This window comes from Quercus robur, chromosome 9 (assembly GCF_932294415.1).
Source record: "Quercus robur chromosome 9, dhQueRobu3.1, whole genome shotgun sequence".
NCBI lineage: Eukaryota > Viridiplantae > Streptophyta > Magnoliopsida > Fagales > Fagaceae > Quercus > Quercus robur.
In genome coordinates, this window is record NC_065542.1 from 4,445,012 (window position 1) to 4,469,807 (window position 24,796).

Below are 24,796 nucleotides of genomic sequence, written 5' to 3' on the forward strand. Positions count from 1 at the left end.
GACGCTTAAAAATAAAAATGATACCTAAATTACCTTGGCTTTGAAACTTGATGGAAACAATTTTGAAGGGTACCCACTCCAATCAAGAAATCTTAAGCCACTTGGAAGATATTTGAGATCATTCTTGAGGTCGACATTATCAATTATGAGCGTTTTCAGACAATGCATCTTTGAAAAGGATTTAAGATTCCAATGTGCCACTTTTGGGTTGAATAACTTTAGGACTATGCCTTGAATTTCTTCTGTTTCCTAATAATCATGAACAAAAGCTATTAGTGAATTGCAAAATGTATAATTACCAAAACTATGCTATGTTAAACTACATTAAAAATGTAATAGAGAAACTCTATGTACACAACTTTTGTGCGATAACTATTGCCACAGTCCTAACCTATGTGATTGTGAATGATAAAGAAAAATTGGTAAACCCATGTGAAAGTGATGGTTTTATCAATCATAGTCACAAATGTCATCAAATTTTTGTAAATGCTGTGGCAAATTGTGAGGTCATCAAAGAACTAAATATAATAAAGTATTTATTCATGTTCTTTAAATAACATCATACCTTATTTCTTTCTAGCACATCTTCAATGTCTTTATACAACCACAATCTACTACGCCTCAAAGGATTGTCAGGGCACTCTTGAAAAACTATATCCCGACCCATTTCTTGGAGTAAATCATGCATCCATAATAGATTGCCTACCAATTTGATGAGAGCTTTACATTTAAGAATCTCTAATCCATATTCAGGGACAAGTTCAAGATAATCTAATATTTTAAAGACACTATCTTGATCATTTCCACAAAAGAAACATGAAATATTGAGGAAAATTTCTTTTTCAATTGGTTCTAGTCCCTCATAACTTATTTTAAGTACTTTGATAATACCTCTTTCTGGAGATTTTTTTAGCTTGTCTAACAAACCTTTCCAGAAAACTTTATTTTTTTTCAACAAAGAGAGACCCAAAAGCTCAAGGGCTAAAGGAAGGCCATGAGAATAACTTATAAAATCTTGGGATAGCTCCATATAATCAACATCAGGATGGCCTTTCCCAAAAGCTTTCAAACTAAAAAGTTGAAGAGCTTCGCCATCATTCAATTCTTTAACCTCATATATTTCATTTACATCATGTGTCTCAAGCAAGCTCTTATTTCTTGTTGTTATGATAATCCTACTACCTGGACCAAACCAGCTATGCCCCCCAGCTAACTTCTCCAATTGCTTTAAATCATCTACATCATCAAGAACAAGAAGAATCTTTTTGCAATGTAACCTTTTCTTTATGATGAAAACTCCCTCATCAACATCTTGTATATCCATATCTATGCCGCACAAAAGCTCTTTCAAAAGTCTTTTTTGTAACCCATGTAAACCATTTTCAGATTTCCTCCTAACATCATGAAGAAAACTATTAGCTTCAAATTGATTGGAAAACGTTTTATGAACAACTTTTGCTAGAGTTGTTTTACCCATTCCTCCCATCCCCCAAATTCCTATAAAGCGAACATCTTTTGACTCTAAAGCTAAAAGTGACTTCAAATCCTTAGTTCGGGAACTTATTCCAACTAGTTCATTAGTTTCGATTTTATAACTCAAGTTATTTGATATCCATTGCACAATGTTTTGGATAACTTTTGCCTCAGAGCTGCAAAAAGAAGAGAACAATAAGAAGTGAGTCTCACCTACCATGATGGGACCCAAAATAAAATTTGGTAGATATATGGCATTTAGTATAGTTGGTTAAAACTGAAATTGGGACACATAAATCTAATTGAATGCTTCAATCCAAACTCAAAAGAACCATCCATATAAGTGTTGTGTTATAGTTCATTTTAACAATTGTGTTTGAAGATTCCTAGATTTTATGTCTTCAATCATTATTTTGTTTTGCATCTTTAGATATAGTTTCATGTGAAACATTTCCGTATGTCCCAAGATCCTAACCTTGCAATCAGAGTATTTACAAGAGATGGGGAAGAAGAAGAAAAAACCTAAGAAAGGGAGGGAAAATGAGCAAAATAGTCAGAATGAGAAAATTCAATGTCATCATCCAATCCCATTGCGGAAAATTATTGCATAATCCAAGACTATGCTCCCTTACCTCTCAGAGAGGGGTGGGCCCCATGGTTAGTGGGACCCACCCCTTTTTGAGAGAGAGGGAGCATAGTCCCGGACTATGTAATAACAGCTCCCATTGCTTAGGCTAGCAATTGTTGGGTGCATCACAGCACCCTAGGTCCAGCCCACACTTGATAAAACACCTCATTAGTGAGGTAGTCAGCTTGCCAATTCCTTGGGCAGTGACTTACTGACTTTAGGCATGCTGCACATACTTGTTAAAGATATACAAGCCATAGACCCACATAATACAGGGGAATATATATAAATAGGGTTTGGCTTACTTTCAGAATTTTTTTAACTAGAATTTTCTTTTATTTTAATAAAAAACTGTCACATCACCCACGAACTAAATAAAATGTAAAGATTAAAACTCATTACTACTTGGTATTATATATTTAAAACAAAATGAGGTGTCTAGTTGAAATGGTACTAGAGTTAAGCAAACCCATATAAATATTATGTAATGAGATGTAATATATAAAAAGTAACACTTTCTTCACGTATTGTCATTTTTATCTCTACAAATATATCATTATATTATTATTTTTTATTTATATTTTTTTAAGGTGAACCATATCCTTCTAACTTTTGTTGTAGTGTTTTTATTTGTTTAATATACAACTAAACTTTATAAGTTTCAAATTAATTATTCAAAATTCTCATCTCTTAAGGAATAAGGAGATTATCATGATAATCAAAACTCATCACAAAATTATAATGTTATCTTAACCAAAATTACAATAAAACCAAAGGAACAAAAGAAATACTTTATAATAACTTACATTCAAACAATTGGTAGGCATATTCAAATTCATAGTTATGTAGATTGTGTTTTGATATAAATTCAAATTCCTATTTTGAAAAACAAGAAAAAACTAAGTACTAATCCAAACCAAAATTCAACCAAAGCTATAAAATGGAGAGAGAGAAGTTTGTGATGGGAATTGAAAAAACACAAATTCTAAACACATATTTTTTTTAAAAAAATCAACCTTAATTAAAATTATAAGAAAAAGCATAAATTCACCCAGAGAGAGAGAGAGAGAGAGTACTCATAATATTTGTGTGGGAAAAATATGGATTGAATTAATGGAAGAAATAATATCAAATTTATACAAAATAAAATGGGAAAAAGAAGAGTCAAATTATAAGAATGAGAAAAGAATGAAGGAAGTGTAATGGTGAGGTGGAGAGTAATGGGGGAGGTAAAGAGGAAAGAAGGGAAGGGAAAAGTTGGAGAAAGTGCAACCATAGGTGTGGACTAATAGGGAAAAAAAGATTTTTTTTTTTTTTTTAGAGTAGTGAGAAGAAAAGTTTAAAAGAGAAAATAAGAGGTAGAAAAAAGTGGATGATGTGGCTCAATGATTGAGTAGCAAAATTTATTGCATTCATTAATGTGTGTGTATGTGTGTATATATAGAGAGAGAGAGATGAAAAGAAAATGACACTCAATGTTGAAATGAGCTTTTAATATAGACAATAGACAATTAAAGTTTATGATGGCGTGAAATGCATCACGTTGGCCACAAATAATTAATTTTGCAATAGATAATCGGTAAAGATGAAAAAAAAAATAGTGACGTGACTGCTAATATGGTTCAAAAAGAGCGAAGTAATAATAAATGCTACGCTTCAGTTTTTAGATATATATAAATATAGGTTTGGCGTATCATATTAGGCTAGAGACATATTAGCCCAATATATCTCTAAGAGCATTCACAATCGGGATTGTAAAATAAAACGCCTATTTTACCACCAAAAAAGCTACTTTTTTTTATTTTACAATCTCATTTTATAATTCACCAATCATTCCCATTTCTATTTTTCACATCATACCCAATACTATTTAATTTTTTTTATTAATTTCACTCTCTCTCTCTCTCTCTCTCTTCCTCATTACCTGTCTCACTTCATATCATCTCTCTCTTCGCCTACAGATCAAACCCTATTGCCAAAAATAATCAACCACAGCAACCCCACCCCCACCAAAAATCAATCACCACTACCACAAACACAACCACAACTAGCAACAGCCACCACCCTCATCGAAAATCAATCTCCACCACCACAACCACAAAAACAACCACAACTAGGAGCAGCCACCATCATCACATAGTTCCTATACCAAAAATCAAATTAAAAAAAAAAAAAAAAAAAAAAACCCATTGTGATACCACAGCCGCAACTTTCCACCACACCAAACCAACTCACCGCCACAATCCACCACACCATAGACCAAAACCCATCATCGCATGACCCACCAAAACCTAAAACCCATAATTCACGACCTCCACACCACCACAACCGTCGTATCACCCCACTACCCACTAGAAACCCACAGCCCACCCGACCTATAACCCAAAAAGATATCCACCACAAGAACGTCTCCACCGCCACACATCTGAGAGAGAGAGAGAGAGAGAGAGAAGAGAGAGGGAGGAGATGAGAGAGTAAATCAAAGAGAGAAAAAAAAAACTGAAGAAGTTGAAAGAGAGAATGGGTGAGTTTGAGAGGAGGCTTGAGAGATCTAAAGGAGAGAGAATATAGAGTTAGTGAATAGAGAGAGAAAAGCAAATAAAATAATGATTTTTAAGTTTACCACTACAGTAAGTTGTTACTTACTTAATGTAGCAAGGTGGCAAACTTTTTTAGCAACCCACACCTAGATAAAGCAGGGTTTGGATGTCTTTGTTGCTAAAATAGCAATTTTTACACCCCCAATACTAATGCTCTAAGACTTTAAGAGCCTTCGCATTAGTTCGTCTAAAATTTTCCATCTATTTTAGCATAAGAACCCATTTTTCTCTATTTTACACGAGCACTTTACAAAAACACACACATCAATTAATCTATTATACACTCTTTTATTAAAATAATATTTTTCCTTAATTTTTTTATTATTTCACACCTACCCCCACCTAACACTCTTTCTCTTTTCTTCTCTAAGCACATAACTCTTTCTTCTTCTTTTCCTTATCTCTATTTTTTTTATTATTTCTTCTTCTTCTTCGATCATAGATGGTGTTTTTGGGTTTGCAATTTGGGTTTGATTATGGGCAATGATTTGGGGCAGAGAAAGTAAAAATTTTGGGTGGAGAAAGTGGTGATTTAGGGCGGATTTGCTGTTATTACTTCCTCTTCAGCATCTTCTTTCTCTTCTCCTTCTTCTTTTGCTTTCTGGGTTTGATTATTTAGATGAATTTGTATGTGTTTGATGAATTTGGATCTAGATTTAGAATGAGTTTGATGATTTATATGTTGCTGGATTCAAGAGAAGGTAAAGGAGGAAGAGGGTAGGGGAAGATAGAGATTTGGATGAGAGAGAAAATAAAATAAAATAATCAATTAGAAAGCTTTAGAAAACTACAATAAACGTATATATATGCACGGTTAATGTAGCAATATTGGATATGCACAGTAATATAGATAGACTAATGTGGGTAAATATTGAACAAAAATGTGTAAAATTGTGCACTTTTTCTTTTTTATACCTACTGGTGCAAGTGCTCTAACAATGCTGAAGAAAAAGAGAAAGGCTGAACCAAAACATTAAGGCCATTCAACCATTTTGAGGAGAGCTTCAGTGAGTTCAGTTCCAAAAACTAAAGAGAGAAAAACAAAGAAACTTAGAAAGCTTAAGAGATGCAATCCAAAAATATAGAGGGAAACATAACGAGAGTATGTGAGAGTGAAACATAATAAGGAGTATTTTTTTTTACTCAAGCTATACACAAGGAAGATAAATTGGTAGAGTTCTCTATGAGGATTTTGAGTGCTATAACCATAGAGAGTTAAAGTGTTCAAATGAAGATCTTACTAGGTTTTGTGAGATTGTATTTTACTCCTTGAGATTTATTTGTTGCATCTCCAATTTATTGTGAACTCAAGTTTGGCATAATCTTGAGAGTTGCAATCTCTATTTTCATAGAGGATTTTTTCACAGCTACTCCGTAGTTTTTCTCTCTACACTGGATGGTTTCCCTTGTAAAAGTAGGTGTTCCTGTGTGATTGTGTTCCTTTTGCGCTTGCCAAGATTTTGTTTCCATATATATTGCTATTGCTTGGTAGTCATTTATTTTGATTCATACATAAACATTGAGGGAATTTAGGCCTTTCCCCCAATAGCAATGGTCATTACGTTGGAGTAATAAAATCTACTTTACTAAATGTATAAAACCAAAAATCAGTTAGTGTTTTAGTTTGGTAATAAAAAGCAATTATCAAGATTGGATATTATATGTTGAAACTCTTTTAAAAAAAAATTGTATAATAATAAAAGAAATTATACGAACTTGACAAAATAAAATTGTCATACTTATCTACATTAACAATAGATAATGAAAATTTATAATGAATTATCATGTAATGATTTTAAAATATAAAAACTTGTAAAATTGCATGGATTTGCACACATGCGCATGTGTATGTTTTTTTGTCAATAACTCAATATATTCAAGTTATCTTTTTATTAAATTTTATTTAACTTAAGTTTCTTAATCATTCCATAAAATTAAAAAAAAATTAAAAAAAAAAATTCTTAAAGCGGCTACTACGTTTCGGTGGAATCTTGGGCAGGGTGGTACAATAGAATCTTCAATTAGTGGGAGGGTCACTGGTGGTTTGTTAGTATGTTTTTGCTGCAATGTTATTTGCTACAATAATTTTTTGGTGCCGTTTCGAGAGAGCAAGGTTATACATCACGTGGGTCACTGCCTCACTGGCTTGTGTGATAAGTCTAAAAATGAAAGTAAAAAAATAAAAATAAAACGTGAAACGTAAAAAGTATTTTAAAAAACTTGAAAGACTTGATTGACTAATGAGTAATGACTAAGAAAGTAAAGTCAAGAGTGGGTGATAGTAGGTGAACCTTAATTAGCAACAATAACAAATGGGTGAATGGTTGATTGAAGAATAGGGGAAAATGAGTAATAAGTTGGTAAGTGAAAGTGTGAAACAAAAATAAGAGAAGTTCGGCAATAGAAGGAAAAACAAAGAAAGGGATAGATCGATAAAAAATTAAAAAAATTAAAAAGAGTCTGGTTTCTTCTAGAATCGAGATGAAGAGAGAGTGTGCTTTCTATTTTGGCCTTTTGTTTTTGGATATAGTCATTGTCACTCTCTTGGCAACATTTGATTTCACATTTCATGTAAATTATTAGGAAATCTATTAATTCTGGATATAATAGGGAGAGAGAGAGAGAGAGATTGTTCACCTTCTGTGTATTTGGGAAGATTGAAACTTTTACACTCTAAACTGCCACAAACAAGGGACAAAGCCAACATTCCGATTGAGAGGGGTGGAAGAATAAAAAATAAAAAATAAAAAAAATTTGTTGGTGAAAATCCAAATTAGAATTCATTTAATATTAACAAAATATCAACAAAATGAAAAGGCACAAGATAATTGTTTCCTAATATGTTGCAATACAATTATTTATGAGAATAAAATTTGGACATTCTTTTAAATCTTGAAAATCATTTGTAATTGATTTCATACTAAATGTCGAAATAATTTCGCTTTAATGTATGAGATCATCTATCATAGTTGATATACCCATAAAACTTATGTACATTATCTCATTATATGTTGAATAGTCTTCTAACAAAAAGACTAGTTATTGTTTCTAAGTAAATAAGATAAGAAAAAATTCCAAAGCGAAAAAAAACAAAAAACATATAAGGAAGGGTGTTAAGTGAGCCTAAGAATGCCATAATATTTAATGCACATAAACACATATTACAAACTTGACAAAAAAAAAAAATTTTAAAATAAGGTGGACTGCTCAATGAAATAGATATGACAAATAGGAATAGGAAAAAAAAAAAAAAAAAAACTAAATTTTAAGCTAGTAAGTTGAAAAATAATGACCCCAATCCATACACAGACAATTACCAATTATAAACTTATAAATTCTCATTATAAAATTAGCTAATTTTTCTTTTTGTGTATTAGCAATTAAATAAGGTGTCATGACTTGGAGAAATTATTAGGTTCACCAAAGGATTACTGAAGTGGTCCTCCTTGATTTTTCCAACCAATAAAGCGTTGTCACTTATGCAAGTGGACATCACTTGATAATTTTTTATTTTTTATTTATTATATTGATTAGGAAATTGACTCACATATTTGTATAGGTAACACTATTTCGTTGGTAGGGAGGACAGACCACTTCAACAGTCCTTTTAATGGGCCTAATAATTTCTCCATAGCCCATGTGGTGTAGCATTTTTAATCCTTATTACCTAAGTGCGAAGTATTGCTTCCACTAGACAATCTGACAATGTACCATAAATTTTTATATAAACCTTCTCAACTAAAAAAAAAAAAGTGACCAAAAGAAAAAACAGAATATAAACTCAAAGACAAAAGTCTTTCCAAAAATAAAAAACACTCAACCTTATTATACAGATAGCCCCACTGTGATCTCTATCTCTACTAAATGTTTTTTTTTTTTTCTTTCTTTTTAAAAAAGCAACCCCACTGCCACTACCCTTTACGTACTTAAGTCAGTCAATCAATACTTATTAAAAACAAATTAAACACCAAATTTACTAAAACTATTGAACCCATATACAGCTGACAAAATGGCCAAATACTATCTTTGATCGAAATATTTGGCGATCTACCACTATTTACAAAATAATTAGGGATTTATTACTTTTTTGAAATGCGAATTTGTGAAACTCAAGTTTGCCGTATAACTTTAAGTTCCATAAAAAATAGTATAGCAAACTCGAAAGATATTTTTTCAAAGAACTTAAATTCCTGAAACTTGAGGTATACGGCAAACTCGAGGTTCACAAATTCGAATTCTCAAATAATGGTAAATTCCTATATATTTCCAAACCAGTAGTAGATTGCCAAATATTTCAGCCAATAGTGGTATTTAGCTATTTTGTCCCATATACAGCATTACAGAATTTACAGTAAAGTGAGAGAGAAGTAATGACTAATGAGAGAGAGAGAGAGAGAGACTTTGAGAAAAATACCAATGAGTAAATCGGATGGCTAGCGGCGTGTGGGTGTGGCTTGTACTGCTATGCAGTAGAAGAGAAGAAGGCGAGTCTCTCTCTATTTGACCGGTATCAGTATGAATTTAGGAATTTTCTTTTTTAAATTAATAGAAGTAGGATCTGTCAAAAATTCATGTTTTCGAAGGGCTAAAAAATGGGTTAGAGATCTACATTTTTGTTGTTGTTTGGGTTTAATTTTGTTGTTCATTGGACTAATTTTTGTTATATGTTTGGGCTCAGGATCATACTAGGGGGCCAAGAAGAATTTTCTTGGGCCTGATACTAAAATTCCATGTAAACGTATAGAGTATTCACCTAGTCTTGCTTTTATTATATTTTTTTTCAATCTTTATATATATATATATATATATATCTCTTTGTGTTCACCTAGTCTTACTTCTATTATAATTTTTTCCATTCTTTATTCCATTCTTTATGTTTAAAGTTTTCTAAAGGAGACAGCTTTTTTGACTTGGGTGCATGGTAAAAGAAACATAAATTGCAGATAAGTAAAAGAAAAAGAATAACCACCGGGCCTTGTGCCTGAGTGGTAGCCGGGCCCTAGTGCCTTGTCAAGCTCGGGGGTTCGATCCCCCAATAAACCAATTATCCAGTCAAAAAAAAAAAAATGAAAAAGAATAAAGGCTGTTGTGGGTATTTGCCTTGTCCGTTTTGGGGAGCCAAGCCCTCGCGGATTTGTCACGAAGGGGTGAGAGTCCAGGATCTTGGCTTTACACTTTTGTCCCATATTACCTAAGTAATCCTCCCACTCATGCTTTATGTTCCCTTGGAACTTGAATGTGTGTATAGAGCATGAATGGAAGGATTACTTAAGCGATATGAGACAAAAGTATAAAGCCAAAAATGGTGAAGATCCTGGATTCCCACCCCTTCGTGACAAATCCGCGAGGGCTTCCCAAAGCAAACAAACACTGCTTAATGACAGGGCAAGTACCCACATTAAGTGTGGTAGTAGTACACTCATGCTCTTGTTTGTATAATAGAAAAAGTACAACAATTTAGTTAATCTCAAAATTCACCGACATCAAATAATGTAAAATCATGTGAAAATATATAGTTGATAACGAACTAAACAAGTTAATTCTCGACTTTTTGAACAACCGTGGTTTTATTATTTTTATCCCTTACAGTTACTGACCAACAGTACTAACATTCTCCAATCCCCCCTACTAGTCCCTTTAGCCTCTGTTTGGCTGGGTGATTTAAAAAGAAAATGAAGAAATTAATATTTTCAATTATAATAAGTGTTTGGTGGGATCACGGAGTCTCTTAAGAGAGAGAGAGAGACCAGAGAGTAAGCAGGGCAGTGGCTTCAAGGAGTGGCAAGCTTGGACTGGTAATTTATATTAACATAATTTATTTTTCATTTTATTTTTTATTTTTTATGTATTTCAAGAATAAAAGAAGAATGCGAATGTTGGGTTTTTTTTTTTTTTTTTTTTTTTTTTTTTTTTAAGAAAGAATGTCGGTTTTTGAATATGAAAAAAAGAGGAAAAAACTAAAAAAATATATATATATATATTATTATTTTAATGAAATGTTTTTTGAAATAGATAATTAGACGTAAGACTCTTTGAAAATTGAATAAGTAAAATAGAAAAAAAAAAAAAAAAGTCTTTATATTAAAATATATATAACTTTTTACACTCACCCGTGCAAATGCTTTAAACTGTGTAATCGTAACAGTGTAAACACTACTAAAAAAAAATCACTGTGTACCTTTGATGTGAAATTAAATGCTTGCCGGATAAATTCCCCACTTCTCTCAGAGCATCCTTCCATTTCTGGATCTTCTCTCCGTCGATTCTGTCATCTTTATTATGTTCGGCAAAGGCTTTTCCAAACGGCCCAGTCTGCTTCCGTACGTCGGAGGGACCTACGTGGTAAAAGACAGGCACCACTTTAAGTCCCTTATTTTTTTTGCATTCAACAATTTCAGCAAGTTCATCCAAGCACCACCTAGAATCGGCATATTTTTCTGAGAAAACAACAATTGCATACTGGGAATTTTCTATTGCTTGTATGAGCTCAGAAGCAATTTCTTGTCCTAGTTGGAGTTTTTCGCTGTCTCTAAAGGCTTCAATGCCTCTCAATCTAAATGCCTCGTATAAATGGTCTGTAAAGCTATGGCGGGTGTCCTCACCCCGAAAACTGAGAAAAACATCATAGTTTGAACCAGGAATTGAAGAAGAAGATGATGACAATGATAAAGAAGGTGTTTCGGAGCTAGTGGAAGCCATTGGAAACTTAGTAACTAGCTTTTTTGTGGAAAAGTTACAAAGAAAGTTGCAGAACAAAGAAAATGGAAACCTGGAAAGAGAGTTATCAGAGCTTTATGAGATCTTACTTTCTGTAAGAAGAATGCCCTATGGCAAGGAACGTAAAGCTAGCTCTAGTAAGATGAATAGATAGAGGTGTAGGCAACGCTGGTATGGGAAATTTGGACTGATAGGAACAAGTTTATATAGATAGATATCAAAGGCTTGCACTTGGCTTAGAACGCAGTACAGCAACCTGCACAGTTTATATAGAATGATGACCGGGTTATAAAAAGAAGAGTTATTGGAAAATTACTCTTTGATTGGTTGGTTGGGAACATTTGTACTGTGGAGTCCTTCCAAGCAGTTTCCAGTACATTTGCTCTCTCTCTCTCTCTCTCTTGCGAAAATGCACTTTTGGTCCTTATATTTTGGATCGTTTCACAATTTGGTCTCTAAATTATTTCACTCCTAGGTCAGTCCCTAATTTCAGAAAATCGTTTATATTTTGGTCCTTGCCGTCAACCCAGTAACAAAAAAATCTAAGGTGGCAGACGGAATGCATTGTGTGCACAGTAAATGCTAACATGACTAATAAAATATTTTATTTGCCAATTTCAAAATGCCATGTCAGCATTTTAATTTTTTTAAAAGCCACATCAGAATTTAAAAAAAAAATTTAAATCTAAAGAAAAACCTTAAATATAATTAATTTAAAATTTTGATTAAAATTTTTTTTTCTTAATATTCATGTTCTTTAACTTGTTCTTCGTGTTCTTCACAGACCAAACCCATCAACTGAGAACTCAAACCCATATTAGAAGAACACAAACGAAAACAAGAAGAAAAAATTAAATTAAATACTAACAGGAAATTTTCTTCATGTTCTTTCCAAATCCAAGAAGCAACCAAACCAATCTCTAGCAAACCCCAAATCCAAATCCAGCAACCAAACCCAATCTCCATCAAATCCAGAAAAACAAAAAATAAATCCAAGAAACAAACCCATAAACACAGTAACTAACCCAATCTCTAGCAAACCCACAAACCCAGAAATTTTCTTGGGAAACAAACACAAAAAACCCATAAAATCAAAGAACTCCACATCCTCTCATAAAAACAAAAACAAAAAAACCTAGAACAAGAGGAACAAAGTTTTGCAATATGAGAAAGGAGAAGAAAATCGGACCACAGGGGAAGTCATAGGCGGAGGAGATAAGGCTTAGGGTGGCTCGTCTATGGTAGATCGGGAATAGGTGTGCCACCATGGCCGAATCTCCATAGCTTTTTTGTTCTTCTTCCCTAAGACCCATGGCTGAAAACCCATCTTCCCCACCGACCTATGGCTGAAAAGTGAAGACCCATGGCCACACCCCACCAATCTGAGCCCAATTTAAACCCACAACCATCGATCTCCACCTCAACAACTTGAAGAGGCTACTTCTTTCTCAAGTTAAAAACCACCTTGGTTCGATTTCTTCAGAGTTGGGCATTCTCTATTTTCAAAAGTGCGAAGATGAGCGAAGCGAAAGAGCCAACATGACGCCATAATGCGGTGGCCGAGTACCGCAAGAACTCCTCTAGCACAAGGAACTCGAATCCCGAGTTCGATCTGGTCCGTCTCTCTCTCCCCCTCTCCCTCTCCAAACCCTAATTCCTTTCAATCTAAAAAAGCTTTTATGGGGTCGGGGAATTTGAGGTCTCGGCCCACTTTACATTCAGGGCCCAAGACCCAGGTCGAGGAGACCTATTGCCGAGGACGCATAATGAAAGCCCCAAAAAGGCCCAAGGATGTGGCCGAGGACGATCTCACGCTCAACATCTCAAAGGACACCTAAAGAAAAAGGACGAGTTTAATGCAAGGACAAGACAAGTGAAAAAGCAGCCAATATTGTAATAAAGAACTCTGCATCTGACAAGCCCATGCTCTCCACCATGCTATTCAACTTTTACGTCTACTCCCAACCACTTCAAGTATGGGCTGATGGGACAGGTCTACATCCCAGAAAGTAAAACTTACACGTGGACATTGAGAAGAAAGTGAATACTAGTATAAAAAGGAAAGAGAGCCAAGGGGAAAGGGGATCCCTCGGAGGAAGGAGCCCTACAAAAGGGAGAAGGAGAAGGGTATTACGCTCTTCGGACACGGTCCGAGGACCTAAACCTTACAAACCGCATCGACGGAAGGCTTAGCTAGGTCTACGCTCATATAAACCTCCATAAAAACCATGATTAAACCACTGTCCGGTGACTAAGGCCTAGCCTTTTAACCCCACGCTCTACAAATCGTATTGTTTGGGCCCTTTACGTACGAGCCCATAATTATGTGTGGGTCGTTACAAATTGTGTCCCTACAATTGGCGCCGTCTGTGGAAAAGGCTTGTGCGGCGGTCCAGGCGGTGGAACAAAAAGTCCTCCCATCATTTCCAGCAGCCCGCTGCCTTATCCTAACGTAAAGTTCCACTAGGGGCTGCGCTTTGAAACGTTAACAACGCGAACAGTTCTAGGAGCTTTCAACGTCAGGTCAACGTCTTACACCTTGACTGGGGTGAATCACCCAAGGTGCAAGCCCCCCCATAAAAAAAAAAAAAAAAAAAAAAAAAAAAAACAAAGGTTTTGGACAGAACCAAGGCATTGTATGGTCCTCGGACTCAAGCCTATGGGGAAACCAACTACCTGAGAAAAAACAAAGGTTTTGGACAGAACCAAGGCATTGTATGGTCCTCAGACTCAAGCCTATGGGGAAACCAACTACCTGAAAGAAAAAACAAAAGTTTTGGACAGAACCAAGGCATTGTATGATCCTCGGACTCAAGCCTATGGGGAAACCAACTACCTGAAAGAAAAAAAACAAAAGTTTTGGACAGAACCAAGGCATTGTATGGTCCTCGGAGTCAAGCCTATGGGGAAACCAACTACCTGAAAGAAACAAACAAAGGTTTTGGACAGAACTAAGGCATTGTATAATCCTCGGACTCAAGCCTATGGGGAAACCAACTACCTAAGAAACAAACAAAGGTTTTGGACAGAACCAAGGCATTGTATGATCCTCGAACTCAAGCCTATGGGGAAATCAACTACCTGAAAGAAAAAACAAAGGTTTTGGACAGAACTAAGGCATTGTATAATCCTTGGACTCAAGCCTATGGGGAAACCAACTACCTGAAAGAAAAAAAACAAAGGTTTTGGATAGAACCAAGGCATTGTATGGTTCTCGGACTCAAGCCTATTGTGGGACCGGAGAATTTGAGGTCCCGGCCCACTTTACATTCAGGGCCCAAGACCCAGGCCGAGGAGACCTATTGCCGAGGACGCATAATGAAAGCCCCAAAAAGGCCCAAGGATGTGGCCGAGGACGATCTCACGCTCAACATCTCACAGGACACCTAAAGAAAAAGGACGAGTTTAATGCAAGGACAAGACAAGTGAAAAAGCAGCCAATATTGTAATAAAGAACTCTGCATCTGACAGGCCCATGCTCTCCACCATACTATTCAACTTTTACGTCTACTTCCAACCACTTCAGGTATGGGCTGATGGGACAGGTCTACATCCCAGAAAGTAAAACTTACACGTGGACACTGAGAAGAAAGTGAATACTAGTATAAAAGGGAAAGAGAGCCAAGGGGAAAGGGAGCCAAGGGGAAAGGGGATCCCCCGGAGGAAGGAGCCCTACAAAAGGGAGAAGGAGAAGGGTATTACGCTCCTCGGACACGGTCCGAGGACCTAAACCTTACAAACCGCATCGACGGAAGGCTTAGCTAGGTCTACGCTCATATAAACCTCCATAAAAACCATGATTAAACCACTGTCCGATGACTAAAGCCTAGCCTTTTAACCCCACGCTCTACAAATCGTATTGTTTAGGCCCTTTACGTACGAGCCCACAATTATGTGTGGGTCGTTACAAATTGTGTCCCTACAGCTTTGTTTTTTTCTTATATGAACTATAGCTACGGTTTCAGTTTTTCTATTATTTTCATTTTTTTATTTTTTTGAATTAAACTAAAATTGGAAAATAAAAATTATTTTTATATTTTTATTTAGAAAATGTTGACATGGCATTTAGAAAATGCCAAATAAAATATTTTATTATTATTTTATTAGTCATGTCAGCATTTACTGTGCATACAGTGCATTCCGTCTGCCACCTCAGATTTTTCTGTTACTGGGTTGACGGCAAGGACCAAAATAAAAACGATTTTCTAAAATTAGGGACTGACCTAGGAGTGAAATTAATTTAGGGACCAAATTGTGAAACGACCCAAAATGTAAGGACCAAAAGTGCATTTCCGCCTATATATTATTGTCAATTTGATTTATAATAAAAACCACCAAATTGGCAATAACAAAATGTAGAGAATACAATAACCCTCATAAATAAATTTTTTTTAAAAAATTGACAATAACTCCAAACTTTGGTGATTAAAATGGTATTTTCACCTAATTAATATATTATGTACATTTTCATACCGCTTATAAACTCTTTCTACTGTTCTTTCTAATTGTGATGAACTGGTGGTGGTACCAACTTTTTCTTAATCTTAGAATGAAATTAATTATCCTACTCATTAAAGCATAAATAAACTAGAAAGAGAAAATTGATAAAAAGAAATATTTAAATGGGTCTAGGGAAAAAAATAGAGTCTTGTAAAATCTTGTATAAGGATTGTGAAAACTGAACTAAATTTATAAATAAAAAAATAAATAAAAGTATATATTATATAATAAAAGTTGGATATTAAAAAATAAAGAGTAAAATACTATTTTAGTCCCTAAATTTTATCAAAAATTTATTTTTCATCCTTAAACTTTAAGAAATTCATTTTTGTTCCTAAATTATTGAAAAGTTCATCTTTTATTCCTAAATTATTGAAAATGTTTTGTTTATGTCCTTAAACTTTACAAAAAGTCTGTTTTCATCCCTAAACTATTAAAAAAAAAAAAATTATCCCTATTTTTGCCTCTAAACTATTGAAAAAAATCTTTACAAACTTTAGGGATGAAAAAAGAACTTTTTAAAGTTTAGGGACAAAAAACAAACTTTTGGTAAAGTTTAAGGACCAAAATAGTATTTTACCTAAAAATAAACTATAATTTTACATTATCTATAATCTATCTACAAAATATATAAGTGGAAGTTGTTTGACTTTTGGTTAACTTTATAATATTATTATGCCATATAAACTTTTAAGACCTCACAATTTACAAGTCATTATTGTTATATATATATATATATATATATATTTATTTATTGAATTTAAATTTTATTCTTTATTTAAATATTCCATTATAATCTTAGTACTTTATGCTTTCTTTAAATAGTAGAATATAAATTCTTTATGCAAACACAATTATAATGAATGCCTCATACTAGAATATAAAGTTCTACGTACAAACATAATTATAATAAATTTCTATTAATAACTACCATAATTATCAAATTTCAAATTAAAAAAAATTATAGTATGTTATATTTCTCGTGTGTTGCATGTGTTGCTAAATAATTTAGAATATTTTAGTAACTATAATGATTAGTCTTTCCTAAATCCTTCCCAAGTATTTTCTATTGTTTTCTTTTTTATTTTTAGGTCATGTAAGGGATATGCAATTGTTAACAAACTATTTTAGGAAAGGTTGACACCACTTTTATGAAAAACAGAAAAAGCTGTCAAAATATTAAATTTTTTTTTTCTTTTCTTATAAAAACTTTCCTAAAATGATTCACTAACCAATACCCTTAGAGAATCTGTTAACATTTCCCTTTATTTTTTAATTTTTATGTTGGTAAAGTAGTGATTCAAAGTGAAATTAAAAAAATATTGAAAAAGTGAGAAATTTATGGGCGTTACAATATGAAAGAGAGGGAAATTTTTGTCTCATTAAAAATTGTGATCGGAATTCAGCAATTTTGGTTAAGCTAGAGTAAGTAATCATGATAATTAGCCATTTAATAATAAAAAAATGTCTCCATGTAAAGTCAAGAGTCTTATAATTCAGTAATATAATGCATGCTCTCCTTTATTATATAAAATTAGTGATAATTTTGAAATGATACACCGGTATTAATTAGTATCAAAATATTTCCTTTTTTTATCAAACTAAAATGACCTCCGATATGAGATTGAGTCCCTTCTTCTCAATTCTTTTTGTCCTTTACAACCTTTCTTTTTTCCTTTGAGAGGTAATTGGTAATTAGTGGTAATTGGGGTCTAAACTAGTGTTTTTTCGTAATAATTTTTCACTATGCATGCCTTGTGAAACTATAGCTTATAAGCGAGCGCACTAGAATCATGTAAAGTATGCTTTGATTTTTTAATTAATTTAGCATCCGTTTGAGAACAACTTATTTAACCGAAACTTTTTTTTTTTACTGAAAGTACTATAAATAAAGTTAAAAGGTAACTAAAATAGTATAGTGTAACTCATAAATAGTACTAAAAAGTGTAATGAGACCAATGAATAATAGTAAAAATAAACTGAATAGTTGTAAAAATAAATTGAATAGTAAAAAAAACTAGTGTAGTTGATACCGTACCGGCCGGTATGTACTGTACCGGTATGTATACTAGTATCGAAACGCCAACGTTTCGTACCGGTTTAAATACCGGCCAATTCGGACAAGACCGGCCGATACTGGACATATCGGCCAGTACAGAAAAAGTTTTTTTTTTTTTTTTTTAATAGTTTTGTAATTTTTGAATTTTTGTAAAAGCAGAATGGTAACTTATTAGTATTATTTGTTTTCTTAGTATGCAATGAACAATTAAGCTTTCTATTTTTTATATATATTTTTTCTTTTAATTGATGCTAAAGTATAAAATCATAAATAATTTGTTCTGAATTGAGATAATGTTTTATGGTAAAATTTTATATTTATTATTACACACACACACACACACACACACACACACACACACACACACACACATACATACATACATACATACATACATATATATATATATATATATATATATATATATATATATATAATAACGATAAACCTGAAACGGTATATCGGTATTGACCGGTACCGAAATATATCGTTCCACTGGTTAAACCAGTACAACCTCCAACACAAGATGTACTCCCTTGAAAAAAATTGGCCTTTTTTTTTATAGGAAAAATTGGCTTTTAAGCCAATATTCAACACAACCTTAGAGCCTGTTTGGTAAGCATACTCAAACACATATTTTTAGTTTTTAAAAAATATTACACATATTTTTACACATTTTTTCACCCACAAGTATACCAAAAAAATACAAACAATGTTACTCAATCTAACTTTTAAGCCAATACCCATCACAACCTTAGGGTTTGTTTGGATAGAATTTATTTTGCTAAAACTGAAAACTGAAAACTAAAAACACTGTAACAAAATAATTTTTAAATGTATGAATAGTACTGTGAGACTCATTTTTAATGAAAAAGTTACAGAAAAGTGGAATTTTTGGGTCTGTGAACAGTGTACGGATGCACTGTTCACCGTGAAAAAATCAACATTTACGGTTATTGTTCATAAAACAGTGCATAAACAATAATTACATTCCCTAAAACGCATGAAAACCCAAAAAAAAGAAAAAAAGAAGAGGAAAACACAAAACGTGCAAACTAGCAAACACAACCCGTTATCCAAACATTACCTTATTAAACTATTGACAACAAACATTTTAAAATATGAATAAGATTATAATTAATATTTATTATTAAAAATTAGTCAAATTATGAGCTTTTGGATATTCCGTGAATAAGTTAACCCCTTTCCATGCACTTTTCTGAAAAGCCCTTAGATATGAACTGTGAACCAGCTTTATCCAGTATACACCTCTCTTCTTTTTCTTTTATTTCTTTTTTTTTTTAAAGTTTGTTGTGTTTTTTCGATGTGAAATGTGTGGCTAAAAAAGCTTGATTACTTACCGTACAAGTCCAAGTCAATTTGTCAACACATGAAAAACAAGAGAGTACCATGAAAGTTTTATTATTGGATTTTACTAATGTTTGCTCTAAGGGCACATAATAGTAAACCAATTTAGGAAAAAATTTATTGAAAATTGAAAAAATTTTGACAATTTTTTCAATTTCCACTAAAACTTTTTCAAAACTGAAGGGCACACATTAACCGGACTTTATTATTTTTCTTTGTGAAAGAAGTGAACGTACTGACAAAGTAGAACAATAAACAGACGAGTCTTTTTCTTTCTTGATAGCCACGTCCACCGTCGTTTTTAAAAGAAAACAAAATGCACATGATGTTGGTATATTTATATCACGGAATTTACGATTTTATTTTTATAATTTATTAATTTTAGTATTTTTTTATATAATTTTTGTTATTTTTAGTTTAGAGTTAATATTTTTTAAGCGTTTTTAAGTGTGTTTAAGTCTATTTCTATCATGCCTAAATATTAATTAAAACTTATTTTATAATATATTTTTTGTTTATCAAGTTTTACTAAGTTTTTAAATAAGTCTTCAAGTTTATTTTAAACGTCTTTTAACAATTTAGATTTAGATCCGTTTGGATATAATTTATTTCGTTTGAAAATTGAAAATTATAAAAATTATAATAAAATAAATTTTAAATATGTAAATAGTATCGTAGAATTCATTTTTAATGAAAAAATTACTAAAAAATGAAATTTGTGACTTCGTGAATAGTGTATGAATGTACTGTACATAGAAGAAATGTCAATATATGCTGCTAAAAAAAAATAAATAAAGAAAGAAGAAGAAGAAGAGGAAGAAGAAGAAGAAGAAGAAAAAAGAGAAAGAAAGAGGCCGAAAACGCAAACGCGCTATCCAACCCAGGCTATAATCAGCTAGAGTGAGGAGAAAGCAAAAAAAACTCTCTTCTGTGAAAAGTTCAAGAAAACAATAGTGTTTTTGGTTTTCTTTTTTTAATCTTTATTTTTTCTTCCTCTTTTGCTGTCACAGTTAATGCTCTGGATGTATGACTTTATTTCACGCGGTTTCAAAAGTCAGGTTCAGATGCTTCAGAAAGAGCCGTTGGCGCCATTTAAACTTTTCATTAAATTCAGTAAATGCACCGCGCAAACATTAATTGCTTATTGGTTGCTTTATTCATTGAAGTCCTTTGCTGCTTTGCACCGGGAAGAGCCGTTGACACTAGCAGATTTTCTTTAAATGGAGTAAATGCTACGCGCCAAGGTTCACTGGTTAATTGGTTGCTTTACTCAAATGAAGTCCTTTGCGCCGGAAATAGCCGTTGGCGCCATTAAACTTTTCCTTAAATGAGGAGACGTAACAGTTGAATGTTTTTATTATTTTTTTAAGTTTTTGGGTTAGATAGTTATTATTTGGAAGAGGTCAACTAGACTTATTGAAGAGAAGGGAGCCCTAAGGTTTTGAAGGACGCTCGACTACAAAAATTAAACATATAATAACTTAAAAAAAAATTTGTTTTGGACCCGGGGGGCCAGAGCCCCTTTGGGCCCCTACTTAGGTCCGTCCCTGTCAGTAACAGTAACTAATGGTGTCATGCTTATAAATGCATAATTGAATAACTCACAAGACGGTCCTGTTTGGTAGCCTATTTTGAACACATTTTTGAACATTTTAAATAAGATTACACATATTTCTACACATTTTTTCACCCACACGTATATCAAAAACACTTAAACAAAATTACTCAAACTCCTCTACCAAACATCCCTAAAACACTGTGTTTAATGAAAGTGCTAAAGGAAATTATGAACATAATTTATGTGGGTTTTTCAGATAGGCAATTCTTCGTCCTGCAAGATTTGAAGTTTTCTTCTGTTATATTTCGTACTAATTTAACTTCAATTTCTTACAAGTATGTTTGCATCTCTTTTTTTTTTTTTTTTTCTTTTTTTCTTTTACAGGCTTTATTTGAGTGCCTGTACCCTTGACTTTTACAGTCTTTAACGCTATATGCAAGACTTGCAGCAAGTCATTGATTCCCCCACTATCTTCAGCGCATGCATCTTCCCCTTTTTTCTCTTTTTTCCACCTACCAAGAACAAGAAGACAAGGGTAGCGAGTAATTTCGTGGTGACTTTATATAGTTCTCTTTCCATTAATCTGATGGGGGTGGGCCCGGTGAGGTATGTATGTTGGAGAATTTTGGAAAGTTATAGGAATTTTGGGTAAATAAAAGAAAGTTTCCTCACTAGTCTCTTTGTTTGGACAATTGAGAGATTTTTTTTTTCCTCGAAAAACAAGAAAACCAAGAACACAATCCTAGTTGTTGTTGTTGCTGTTGTTGTTTTATTATTATTATTATTATTTATGCAAGTCAGCAAGAGATTAAAATTAATGTTTGCGTGATTTCCCATATTGCAAATCTTCCACAACCATAAAATTGGAAATGATTTTGAATAAAATGAATAAATAATGAAATTAAATTCCCTCTCTAAAAACCCAAAATCTAAAAGTAAAAAAAATTAAGAAATCAGGAAAATATCTGATGAAATTTGTATATATGATGGAGCCCTAGCCATTATTTTCTTTGTGTCATCGTTGTTTAAGATACCAAGAGAGAGAGAGAGAGGAAAAAGCGCGTGGAATTAGACACTCAAATCAAGTACAAAGACAATTTTTTTTTTTTTTTTGGTATTTTTGATTTTCTAAAGAAGTTTTACATTATCATTGTAAGGACAGAATTTGGATTTGACCTAATATAGCTATTGGGTTTAAGCCCAATAAGCCCAAACAATGAATTTGTAGAGCGTGGATGAAAGAACTAGTGAGTAAGAAAGACAGTAACAGTTGTTTTTAAGAGAATCAAACACAAGTAAGGTAAGAAAAATTTGTCCTCAGCACAGTCTGAGGAGCTTTGTTATAATGTCCAGTTGATGATCAAGGTTACAAGAGCTAAAAGGTTTGTTACAGTGATTTCTTTTTCTCGATCTCCCTCTCTTTCAGGCCACCTTTCCATGCTATATACTATAATTTTTGGCATCATCCCTACCATACACGTGCAGATTAGATTCCAGGAACTTCTTCTTGTCCCATCCAACACCTTCCAGAACCTTTAACTAGTAGCTGTAAGGCTACTTCATCACTGTTCAGGTATCATCTCCACATTAATGTGGCCAGAGAGTTAGTTGGGATGCATTTAATGTGGAGGTAGCAGTTTTTGAAGATATTTGTTGCATTCCTCTACTCCTCTCCTATCCAATGTCTGACTTCTAACTATGATGCAACCTAAAAGGATGTTTGGGACGATAGGACATTCCTACTGATCTCGGATCCACATTTTCGATATGACTTTTTTTCTCGGACATCATTTGGACTATTATGTACAATCCTTATCTCTTCCTTTTTTACCATTCTCATAGTAACATTATTTGACCATCCTCGGACAAGTAAATATCCTCGGACTGGGCCATAGGCCCAATATATATAGTTTTAACAGTACCTTCTGGCTATCTGGCCCTCACAATAGCCCCTCAAAATCTTGCTTTTCAACTCCTCGCTAGGAAATGAGGATTTTGATATCCTCAGCCCACCTTGTTTATGGTTACACCCCGTCTATCCGAACTCCTAAATGCCTTTTTACTTGCTCAAGGCACGCTCTTGACGCTTCGGCGTCCAGAGCTCGCCCTCATTAAATTTTGACAGCACTTTTGTCCCCCACGTTCAATGGCTTGATGAAAATCTAATAGTGAAGGATTTCTTGGGGTTATGAGTGGGAATTTTCCCGCTTGTAACTTCTGTGCCACTATAAATAGCTTTTCAAATCAATTCCTTTCCCTACTTCCAACAATCACCCAGCTGTAGAATTCATACATTGAACCTGTCACTCTCTCTCACTTCCTTGTGCGTCTACAAATACCAAAATTTTGTCTGAGGACCTTCTTTTCAAACTTGTAAGTTTCCTCGAACCCTCTTAGTTTTATTTCTTTCCATATATTCTCTTTTCATCACACTTTTTCCTTCTCGGCTCTATTTTTCATTTCAAACTTGTTAATTTCTCTTCAAAACTTCTTAGAAAATGGGTAGGTTCAAGTGTTTAGTTGAATCTGAGGAGGATAGAGAGAGATTTAGGGCTAAGTACAGGATCCCACCAATAATGGGCATGAGATATGCTGCCCAAGGGGAATGGGTAGACGATAGCAAAGAAGGAGAGGTGGTCATCCTAATGATCGCCTTCATAGAGGGAGGGATGACCATCCCCATGGGTAATATCATAAGAAACTACCTTAGATTCTTTAGACTATCCCTCACACAATGCGCCCCAAATATGTTCAGAGTATTAGGGATTATAGAAGCCCTGAATGAGAGAATGAACCTGGGATTGACACACCACAATGTCAACTGGGTATACAACCTACACCATCTGAAAGGGCAGGGATACTACCTTAAGTTAAGGTATCCCGAAGTAAGACTAATCTAATGCCTCCCTATGTCAAACAAAGGGCTAAAGGAAGATTTTTTAATCTTTTCTGGAGCATGGCATAATGGCATACCCTGTCCGACTAAGGAGGGAACACCAAGTGGGGGTCTAGTCGTAAATTTATGCACCTTGGCTTATATTTCCCTTTTGTTTCACATTGTTTCTGCTTCTGACAAATTTTCCTTCTGTTTTAATGATTTTACAGACAGACGTTCTACTATACCTCGGCTCAACTTAGTTAACAGAGAAAGTCTAGACAAAATTTTACAGTCCGAGGTGTTTATAAACGAAGCCGACAGTCAATTATGAGCAGCACACGTAATCCTTGGGTACAACCCAATTTCCCTTGGATTCCAAGCTCCCAAGAGTGTAATAAAAGCCAACGATCCTCATCTTCCCCGTATTAGTGTGGCCTTCGAAGGATTCGTCGTTCCTGAGGGCGTTCCGATCCCTGAGGGTACACCTTTACTTAGCCACTCTTTGTAGGCATCTCTTCAGTAGGAGCATCCTTATCCCAACCAGTTCTTAAGGAAGAAGAAAAAGAAAAAGAAGAGGAAGAAGAAGAAGAACCAGAGGGGATTGTAGATTTTTCAGACTCCCAGGACGAATTTGAGGTGTTCAACCGACCTTTATCCCTCGAGAGTACATCAGCTGACCTTGACCATCAACAACAAGTAGGCGTCATCACTTTGGATGAGATGGGTATCCAAAGAAAATCCAAAAGAAGTTTGCTGGACTTAATAGAGTCCCAGCCCGGAAAGGATGCACCTGGGAAACCAACTCAACCAAACTTCCTCCTTCTTCTCCCAAATCTACTCCTCCTCCTCCTCAGCCATCTTTGCCATCCAGACCTAAACTTGCTGACCCGAATAGAAAGAGAGAGCAGAAAGGCAATGAGGTATTGGAGACTGGGAGATCTTGCCCTGCGCCTAAAGATGAGACCCAATGAGCTGCAAAGCAGCAAAAGACTGGACAAGCATGGCAGAGAGGCTT

General features: G+C 34.0%; 2 protein-coding genes across 21 annotated transcripts in view; both read right to left on the reverse strand.

Moving 5' to 3' along the window:
• The window catches only part of LOC126699880 (TMV resistance protein N-like), a 113,174-nt gene extending 101,699 nt beyond the window's left edge, over nucleotides 1–11,475 (reverse strand). For 11 of the 20 annotated variants that reach the window (XR_007646904.1, XR_007646898.1, XR_007646897.1 and 8 more), the window contains exons 1-3: nucleotides 10,880–11,475; nucleotides 566–1,649; nucleotides 34–249 (exon numbers count right to left, since the gene is read on the reverse strand). Coding sequence is in view for 1 of the 20 variants with exons in the window: in XM_050397848.1 (XP_050253805.1) it covers nucleotides 11,037–11,400 (364 nt within the window). In the remaining 19 variants the exon portion in view is untranslated. The remainder of the gene's footprint in view (nucleotides 1–33; nucleotides 250–565; nucleotides 1,650–10,879) is intronic. The other 9 variants (XR_007646912.1, XR_007646913.1, XR_007646908.1 and 6 more) reach the window with 1 other exon arrangement.
• LOC126699831 (disease resistance protein RUN1-like) overlaps nucleotides 1–11,600 on the reverse strand; it is a 104,757-nt gene extending 93,157 nt beyond the window's left edge. Inside the window, exon 1 of the mRNA XM_050397807.1 lies at nucleotides 11,471–11,600. The gene's annotated coding sequence lies outside the window, so the exon portion shown is untranslated. The remainder of the gene's footprint in view (nucleotides 1–11,470) is intronic.
• Between the last annotated feature and the right edge of the window lie 13,196 nt (nucleotides 11,601–24,796).